The sequence below is a fragment of the Thrips palmi genome, unplaced genomic scaffold (genome assembly GCF_012932325.1).
Source record: "Thrips palmi isolate BJ-2018 unplaced genomic scaffold, TpBJ-2018v1 HiC_scaffold_7, whole genome shotgun sequence".
Lineage (NCBI taxonomy): Eukaryota > Metazoa > Arthropoda > Insecta > Thysanoptera > Thripidae > Thrips > Thrips palmi.
The window spans coordinates 1,474,698-1,485,017 of NW_023144634.1; the positions used below are offsets into that span (position 1 = coordinate 1,474,698).

General features: G+C 43.1%; 1 protein-coding gene across 1 annotated transcript; it reads left to right on the plus strand.

Annotated features, from left to right (window-relative positions):
* The first annotated feature begins 465 nt into the window (after positions 1 to 465).
* On the plus strand, positions 466 to 8,142 carry LOC117652601 (gastrula zinc finger protein XlCGF57.1-like). Its single transcript, XM_034397640.1, has 3 exons — positions 466 to 496; positions 1,502 to 1,659; positions 5,539 to 8,142. Exon 3 carries the CDS (start codon positions 5,553 to 5,555, stop codon positions 7,203 to 7,205), a length of 1,653 nt encoding a protein of 550 aa, XP_034253531.1. The 5' UTR covers positions 466 to 496; positions 1,502 to 1,659; positions 5,539 to 5,552; the 3' UTR covers positions 7,206 to 8,142.
* Positions 8,143 to 10,320: the final 2,178 nt, after the last annotated feature.

Sequence of the window (10,320 nt, forward strand, 5' to 3'; positions counted from 1 at the left end):
AACAGTCGCACTAAAAAATGCCACTCTGTAGAGTACAACACAAATCGGCGAACTTTTGCCATCGGTTTATCATAGACGCTCAGCGGATCGTCTCGGCTCAAAAATTAGGTACACGGCAGTAGACTCTTACTTGAAAAGGTAGTGAAGAGGCTAAAGGTGACTGCTGAATTGCGAGGGAGAGCGGCCTTAGCCCAACCACGCGCCGACCCGTGGCCACGCGCGAGAGTGAAATTGTATTCTTTGTTATTTAGCTTATACTGCACTTATTAACCTGAATCTTGCTTTGGTGCGCTCATGCCCTTTCAGACAATCACTTGGAATAACGACGGTCCCTATCGATAGGCTCGTAAGTCCGAGCGGCGGGAACGTAGGAGCGCAAGTCCGTCCGCCCGGGACATACCGTCGTATCTCGCCCGGGTCGCTACGTAGCGTGCTATCTTTGCATCATTCCGTATCTACATAGTACGCTACGTCGCGACCCGGGCGAGATACGACGGTATGTCCCGGGCGGACGGACTTGCGCTCTTACGTTCTCGCCGCTCGGACTTACGCGCCTATCGATAGGGACCGTCGATAAGTTTGTAACAAAATATTCGCAATTTCGCCTTCAAGTGGCAATTTTAGCTCCAAAAGATCATCCATGCGACACTAGCGCCACCTAGCGGATAGAGCAATAAGTGTCCATTTCGGAGCTCTGAAACATTCTCTATGCTTTTACGACACTAAACAAACGTAAATATTATTTGAAATACAACAGTAGTATTGATAAAAGTTCTGAGAAAATCGAAAAATGTACAAAGGGGACGGGTTTTTTTCACTAGTTTTCCGATTTCACAAGTATGAATTTAGTTTTCGGACGACAATGTACAAAACTTGATAGCCATCGCTCTTAATATTCAGACTTGCTAGTCTAAATTCAAATTTCAGATAACAGGTCAAACTTTTCAGACAGTTGGTCTTAATATTCGTACCATTTTATGAAGTTACGATTCATACCACCAAGTAAGACGGAATATTCGTCTTGTGTCTTGTCGTGTTGTCGAGACGACATATTAACATTCCGCAGTCCTTACTGACCATATTTTGATACTTTCGCAGCGACTAATCCGCTAAACTTGTTTTATTCAACGATTATTCGGCTATTTTTCAAACGTCTTCAGACTGTGAAATTTTTCATACTTGGAGAGGCAAGGGCATAGGCTGCTGCCGATTTGCGACCATTTCAGTCTAATTAATAAGGTTTTCGTCTTTATATCGGTGCGAGAGTATCAAAATAGGGTCAGTAAGGACTGCGGAATGTTAATATGTCGTCTCGACAACACGACAAGACGCATAAGACGAATATTCAACATGTTTCCAAAATGATGGTTTCCGCCGGGCTCACAAATGTCAATGAATATTGACAAGATGACGATTGGTTGGGACGAGGGTGATTATGAGCTTGCTCGGTTCTTATCCGAATGTAGAATGTTACTAAATTTAAGAACGTTTGTGTTCGCAGAGTTGCCGTTCCGGGTGGAAAGAGCCAGCGATTTACCACTGCGACTTCCCTGGGCTGCGACGGCGACGCTGCTCTGCCTTGTCCGAGTCAAGTCAACTCTTCAACTTATCTGTCCGCCATCATCACTGGCGCTCCTTTGAGCCGAAGGCTTTCACCAGGTACGTTGAGAGAGAGCTCATTTCTGCACACTCAAAACCTTGCGAAGCGAGTGGATGCGTCCGTGAGCTTTCGTAAAATCTGCCTTGTTTGTTTGTAATGCGATGACTTCACTGTCAATCAAACTGCAATGACCACTGTCTATATTTTGTTCCTGTAAAATGTTCTTAGAAAAGGCTCTTTGATCGCTAAAATTAAGGGGTGGTAATTGCAAAAACGACTGCAGTATCGAAGTTATTGCTCTCTAGGGTGTGATACATCGTGGGAATCGCGAATTCTGTGTTATCGTCTAAGTTAATCTTTTGTAAATTATCTCAAAACGTATGACAGTGTCTCTCTGCATTGCAAAAACGGCTCAAATTTGAAGAAAAATAAAAATAGACCTCGTAAAATAGCTTTTACAGCCTCTTCTTGACTGATATCTTCATATCTGCCAACACTCTTTTTCCTATGCCAATAGAAATGAAATTGCCAGAATGTGAAGACTGGGTAGCTGATCCTTTGTCGTGAAGAAAATTTGGGAGAAACGACTTAAAGTTTACGTAAACTTCCATAACTCGTAAACTTATAGGAGCCCCCAACTTTGGAAATAAATTCATCTTATTTTGAAAAATTGTACCTAGTTTACGTACAAATTTGCACGTAACTTTCGAATGCACAATCACAGCCACAGTTATGGTCAAGTCCATAAGCATTTATTTTGCGTTTAAAAATAATCAAATTTAGCCGAGACAGATTTGGAGGAAGCGCAGAATTAGTGGGTGGTCCAGAGGTTGCCTATTGGGGAGGAGGGGTAGAGGGCAAAGTGGCACTTTTTGCATTACAGGCAGGGGGAACGTGTAGGTGTTTAGCCTACATTTTAGGCAGTATCTAGATGCCACCAGGGGGTGGCAACAGCCTAGTGCGCGCGTGAAGCTATGCGCGCCGCTCGGGCCGGCAAGAAGCGGCCGGGCGTCTGGGCCGCGCGGCCGAACCAAATTAAACAGAACTTTGTCAAAACTGCATCGAACTGAGTAAACGAGGTTATTTTTAGATTCTACGCAAAATTTCCTATCCGTGAGTGACAATGGAATGGACTTTTGGATATGTGAAACAGTTCTAAAATCAATTTGAAAACCAAATTTACGGCACCAGACAGCCGACTTGAAGTTTCCCTTTCACTAAAAAAGCTATTTCCGTTCGTTTTAGGTCCATACATACAGCGAGCCGGTTGTTGGCCACTATTTTCCGGATTGCGTGGTACACTTGGAACGCCAATACGACTTCTGTAGCAGAAATGCCGATCCAAAAACTACTTTCCATTTTTGGTCCAAAATTGTATTTTGCAACTTTGGAGGTTAAAAGCACAGTTTGAAATAGGTTTCTCAGCATTGTCAACCTCACTAAGCAACCCAGAATTCAGTTCTCTATCGCCCTGCTGTGTTGGATTTGCAAAAGGAGGTCAAACTTCTAATTGAAACGAAAAGGCCCGAAGCGCTGCAAAACCGCCAAAACAGTTCAAGTATTTTGTGGAGCTTAATGTGTGAAAACTATTTCTCAGATTGTAAATCCAACCACACCACCTTGTAGGCCAGTCAATTCTACAGCTCCATTGTAAGTTTCATCGCAATCGGAGACCAAGAGTGAAGGCGACAGAATATATTTTAAAGTTAGCTGCAAAAATCTGCCGCAGCGATTTCTCATACTTGCGCCCGCTCGACCAATCAACCAAACTGATGGGATTTACAATTATTATAGCTGTCTTTACTCTTGGTCTCCGATTGCGATGAAACTTACAATGGAGCTGTAGAATTGACTGGCCTACAAGGTGGTGTGGTTGGATTTACAATCTGAGAAATAGTTTTCACACATTAAGCTCCACAAAATACTTGAACTGTTTTGGCGGTTTTGCAGCGCTTCGGGCCTTTTCGTTTCAATTAGGAGTTTGGCCTCCTTTTGCAAATCCAACACAGCAGGGCGATAGAGAATTGATTTCTGGGTTGCTTAGTGAGGTTGACAATGCTGAGAAACCTATTTCAAACTGTGCTTTTAACCTCCAAAGTTGCAAAATACAATTTTGGACCAAAAATGGAAAGTAGTTTTTGGATCGGCATTTCTGCTACAGAAGTCGTATTGGCGTTCCAAGTGTACCACGCAACCCGGAAAATAGTGGCCAACAACCGGCTCGCTGTATGTATGGACCTAAAACGAACGGAAATAGCTTTTTTAGTGAAAGGGAAACTTCAAGTCGGTGCCGTAAATTTGGTTTTCAAATTGATTTTAGAACTGTTTCACATATCCAAAAGTCCATTCCATTGTCACTCACGGATAGGAAATTTTGCGTAGAATCTAAAAATAACCTCGTTTACTCAGTTCGATGCAGTTTTGACAAAGTTCTGTTTAATTTGGTTCGGCCGCGCGGCCCAGCCGCCCGGCCGCTCCTTGCCGGCCCGAGCGGCGCGCATAGCTTCACGCGCGCACTAGGCTGTTGCCACCCCCTGATGCCGCCCCTCCCCCTTTTGGATCTGCGCTTGCGCTGCAAACATATCTGCAGGTTGCCCTCGCTACCGACGGAATCAATTTTTTTGTCATTTTATATGCGTCATCTCCCTGCTTTCTGTCTCCATGAATTGTTCTCGTTTGGCCGTTAAGGAAAATTCGGGATTAAAGCAATGTAACGTTTTTCGAGAAAACTTTACAATGACAAATTCTGACGTTTTTTAACGTTTCATAAAAGTTGAGTTATAAAAATAAAATACTTCCCAATATTACTTTTCGAAGCTACAGGGTCATTTTTACTGCTCAAGTATGTAAAACAAATAGGCAAATTTTGGTTAAAAAAACTTCTAGCGGGGACTGAGTATGTTCCGTTGTCTTGTGTCCTTTGCACACCCCACTAAAATGACAGTAGATCAACCACTACAAACTCATCCTTGAAGAACCCTCTTTTCATTGATAATAAGTGTTTTTTCCAACGATAAACAGAAAGGAATCTGTAATAGTAGGAACTTTGTCAAAATTTGACCAAAAATGTCAATCACTCAGTTTGAGCATTTGGGGGCGGATGCGAGAGTAAGCGGAATATATCTCCATATGCACTATTGGTTTCTTTCAACTTTTATCTGTAAGTTAAAGTGAATGAAATCACAAATTATATTGATTAGTAGCTGTATCAAATGATCAAACTAAGTGAAATTCGCCTGCGTTTATAATACGATTCTCTTGGGGGAACGCCTATCTTGCATGAATTGCACCCCTTGGTATTGCCTGTGGGTGAGTTGTTTCCATTTTCTGCTGAATTCAGGGCATAAGGGGTCAAGTTGAGTTGTATCTTTTGTTTCCAATTGGATTTTTTCCTTAACTGAGGGATTGAGTCAAATGATTTGGTGCAATTGTGTAAACCATTTTAAGGCGCAACACTGGTAAAACTAGAGCCTCTGTTTTCAAATGAACTCAGGTTACGCTTGAAAGTAACAGGTTCATCCGCCAAGTTTCCCCCTGTCTAAATGCATGGGGTGATTTCCAGTCTATGATGTGCACCCCTTAAACCTTCCGAAGAATTTTGAGCATACATACGTTCAAACTAATTTGTTTTGTTATACGAAGAAAAAGTTCGTAAATTACGAAATATTTTCTTTGTAAGCTTATGTATGCTCAAAATTCTTTTTTCTAACAAACTGTTTGCTTTGTAAAGCCTGAAATAGTTTGTTAGGTTTTCTCAGTGTGCTTCATTTCAAGCGTAATGTCTTCAAGCGTAACTTTATGTTTGGCCTAAGCATGAAGTGTTTTGCCCCACGATGTACAGAAAGGACTCTGTAACAGTAAAAACTTCGTCTAAATTTGACAAAAAAATGATGTAAATGGCGCTACTGTCCCCTTAAGCCTTTTTTTAATGGTTTCAGGAAGATCCCAGACCATGGAGCAAATGTCGTGCAGACGTGAAAGTAGAAGTAGGACAACCAGTTCGGAAGCCAATCCTTTATCTTCAAGCGCCAAGCATTTCGAAAAGACAATGCGCAGGTGTGCTGTCGCCAACAAGATGAGCGCGGGTGGCCTCTCCGAAATGCGCCTTCAGACTCTAACGGGAATAATTCCTGTTCGACGTAGTCATCTCAAGACACGCCTTCCGACCCCATCAGAAGAGAAGTCTTTTAAGTGTACGGTTTGCAACAAGAAGTTCAGCCTAGGTAGCCATCTGAAAACACACCTTCTGACCCATACAGGAGACAAGTCTTTTGAGTGTGCGGTTTGCAACAAGAAGTTCGGCCTAGGTGGCACTCTCAAGACACATCTTCTGACACATACAGGAGAGAAGTCTTTGGAGTGCGCGGTTTGCAACAAGAAGTTTGGCCGAGGTAGCGATCTCAAGAGACACCTTCTGACCCACACAGGAGAGAAGTCTATTGAGTGTGCGGTTTGCAACCAGAAGTTCAGCCAAGTAAGCCATCTCAAGATGCACCTTCTGACGCATACAGGAGAGAAATCTTTTGAGTGCGCGGTTTGCAACAAGAAGTTCAGCCTAGGAAGCCGTCTTAAGAGACACCTTCTGACCCACCTAGGAGAGAAGTCTATTGAGTGTGCGGTTTGCAACCAGAAGTTCAGCCAAGTAAGCCATCTCAAGATGCACCTTCTGACGCATACAGGAGAGAAGTCTTTTGAGTGCGCGGTTTGCAACAAGAAGTTCAGCCTAGGAAGCCGTCTCAAGAGACACCTTCTGACCCACACAGGAGAGAAGTCTATTGAGTGTGCGGTTTGCAACCAGAAGTTCAGCCAAGGAAGCCATCTCAAGATGCACCTTCTGACGCATACAGGAGAGAAGTCTTTTGAGTGTGTGGTTTGCAACAAGAAGTTCAGCCTAGGAAGCCATCTCAAGACACACCTTCTGACCCATACAGGAGAGAAGTCTTTTGAGTGTGCGGTTTGCAACAAGAAGTTTAACAAAGGAGTCAATCTCAAGACACACCTTCTGACCCATACAGGAGAGAAGTCTTTTGAGTGTGCGGTTTGCAACAAGAAGTTCAACAAAGGAGGCAATCTCAAGACACACCTTCTGATCCATACAGGAGAGAAGTCTTTTGAGTGTGCGGTTTGCAACAAGAAGTTCAGCAGAGGAAGCAGTCTCAAGGCACACCTTCTGACCCATACAGAAGAGAAGTCTTTTGAGTGTGCGGTTTGCAACAAGAAGTTTGGCCGAAGTAGCGTTCTCAAGAGACACCTTCTGACCCATACAGGAGAGAAGTCTTTTGAGTGTGCGGTTTGCAACAAGAAGTTCAGCCTAGGTAGCCATCTCAAGAGACACCTCCTGACCCACACAGGAGAGAAGTGTTTCGAGTGTTCGGTTTGCAACAAGAAGTTCAACCAAGGAAGCAATCTCAAGACACACCTTCTGACCCATATAGGACAGAAGTCTTTTGAGTGTGCGGTTTGCAACAAGAAGTTCAGCCTAGGTAGTGACCTCAAGAGACACCTTCTGACCCATACAGGAGGGAAGTCTTTTGAGTGTGAAATTTGCAGCAAGAAGTTCAGTCGAGCTAGTCATCTCAAGACACACCTTCGGACCCATACTTAAGAGAAGTCCGTTCAACGTGCTGTTTGCAACAAAAAGTGGAACCGGTATGCCTTCCCATAGGGACTTTTACAGCAGATAAGATCATAGAGTGTGCTATTTCCGCATGAGTTTATTAAGGGAATGCGCTCATCCAACGTGAGTGTGTAGTCGCAATAAGACTTTTCAAGAATTGGATTTGAGGCCAGTTGGGCGTTGTTGCCTGCAGCTGAGTTTCCTATTGGCGCTCAGATTGGGACAAGAATTTAAGCAAGGTTTCGTCCTAGTAAGCACCTTACGACTGATTCAGAGTGATACGGTCACTTCAGTGCGTAGTTGTTAGAATTTTAACCTTCATGGTTATCTTTGTGTTTATTTTTGGAACTTGGCTTTGGAAATTTCTTGAGAGTGGCCGTTTAATTCTTGTCTTATAATATAGGAAGGAAATGAGCGTTTTGCAATGATCGCACACTAACGACGTTTGGCCAGTGTTTTGCATGAAATGCCTTCAAAAGTCTTTTGCGGGGTCTTCTGTTTTTCTTCTTTCGGAAAGTACTAGTTGTGTCATTTTCAGTTTTCAGGGACATAGGTGCATCGGTTATACGCACTAAGTAGTGTGACGGCCCACATGTTGCACAGGTTATGATTGGTTTTTTTTTTACTAAGCTTGTATTGAGTGCGATAATTGTGATGTGTTCATTTTTTTTTGCTAATATTGTTGATTCAATTTCACGAAATTCTTTGACGTTCTTTGTTTTGTTTTAATCTAACGATGCTTTTTTCGTTGTCATTCGTGCGACGTCACGCATGGTTAGTAAAACTGCTGTATTTCAGAATTTGATCTGACGACTACCCTCTGATCAAGATCAGTTGGCTGCAAGACAGGAAAACGTCTTAAAGGAGGATTTGGCGTTGTCAGCAACACAATCTTATATTGATTCGTTGTTTACGTAGCTTTTGACCCTTACAGGGGCGTAATTAGGCGGGTCGAAAGGGGGGGGCGAATGTTTGAAAAGTTGCCTACCTTCAAGGAGCCTGTGTCTGATAGGTAATTTTTAGGGACGTGGTTTGGGGAGGGGGGCTAAATTCAAAACAACGTTACAGAAAATTGAGGGGTTGTTACAAAGTTTGAAGAGGATTCACTTTATTCTACATTTGTTTGGACTCATAGCGAGAATTTAGAATTAGATAGCTCTCAGCGAGCGAAGCGAGCCAAAAGCTATAAATGCTTAACTGTCTGAAACGTTGTTTCCGAGTCCTACAATGGGGAAGACTTTTTCGTCTAGAAGGGCTGGCGCACTTGCTTCCCCCCACTTGCCACGGAGCCGAAATTTAGAAGAGGCTTCCTGTTGCGAGCGAAGCGAGCTAAAAGCTATAGCCTTGTTGAGCGGGAAATGTTATAACTTGGGGTCTTAGTCCTAGGGTTCCAGGAGATTTTAAACATTACCAGGTACATATTTTTGGTTGGCCAGACAAACAAATGGTTGAAAATGAAAATACGTTGCAAACAAATTTTCTTCCCGGCCTAAGATGGTTAAGGATCGAAGAAGGCATCACATATATCAGTCATAAGGTACCTCAATCCTGTTTATTTGCCAGCGGAGAGGACCCAGAAGCAAGTTACCTCCAGCGAGCGAAGCGAGCTAGAAGCCAATGCCTAAGTGTGTCCAAAATGCGAGTTGTTCGGGCCAGGCTAAGGGACGATTCCTGACTAACTGCTATTTCTTGGGCCAATCGGACCCAGTAAGGGCAGTACTTTTGGCCCCCTTCGGGGGCCAAAGGGGGGGGGCGATCGCCCCCCCCGCCCCCCCCCTAATTACGCGCCTGGACCCTTAGGTATGTTCCGTTAAGATTTTTGCACTGTGAAACGTGTTTATTTCGACATGTGGGAAATTCTGTACATATAGAGCAAAAAAAATGCCATGACACATGCTGACTTTTGAAGTATTTCACCCGAACACTGGTATTTCTAATGTGATAAGTTTCATACAATTTGCTGCGATAAAAAGGCTAGTGGGCGATTCCATGCCAAACCAACGAACTCTTGTATTTCATCTCTTCCCTTTACATATTTGCCTTGAAATTAGGCACAAAAATATCAAAATTTTGTGTTTAAGGCCATTTTTTGACCTCTAAATTCGATCATAGGTGCTTTCTGGCGACGGATTCTGATTCCTTGATGAATTTTACGCAAGGAGCAATGATCTTGACCTTCTGAGTCGAAAACTTAAGAAGCAGGAGGGATTCGCGCAAAAGTTGACACTTTGTTCAAAACCACAAAAAGAAATTTCAGAGAAAATTTCAATTTGCGATATCTCCGGAAGTATTCATATTTCGACCTTAAAAATTTAGGGCCATCTTACCCTTGTGGTAGCTAACATTTGACCACAAAAGGAACGAAATCGGCAGTGGTCACCTACGCGGCCTGCTAATAGGGTATTTTAACGAATCCCTGGCGCAGACGTCCCCCCTCCACTCTGAGACAGCGTCTGCGCATGCGCAGAGGCCGTTTCGGTTCTTACTTTTGTTCTTTGACTTCCGGGCCAGGGATTCGTTAAAATACCCTATTGGGTCTGGAATGCCCCAGTATCTTTTAGAGCGTTGGCGAAAAATCTTTCTGCGTTTTTCATTGTGATGGCAAGTCTTGAAATTTTTTGGGGGTAATCCTAAAGCTGTACAGAAGATATTTTAGTGACAGAATTTTCAAGTTCAACTTCTGTCCTAAGATACAAATTTTCAAGTTTCAACATTTAAAAAATGGGAATTTTTGGCAAATTTTTCAAACTTTATTGTGTTTGTAAAATTAAGGGGGCACACCAGTGAAAATGCAGAGGTTTCGAAAAACGATCATTCTGAGAAAAGTAACCGATGTATTCGATTGATATTTTATTCTTGGCTCAAAATTATGTTAAAGAAAAGGAAAATCAGTATGGGAGAGCGAGGTGGCGATGGCAAGACGGAGCGCCACTGCACTTCATTTTTCAACGACCTTGCTTCACTCCTGCCACGATTCCGCCTCTCTGGATTGAGCTTTGCGCACGGGATTTGAAAATTTCTCAACAGGACACATGTGGCTATGGTCTGAACCACGGGCATGCAAAAAGAATGATTTTGAATTTGTTTTTTCATAAGGCAAAAA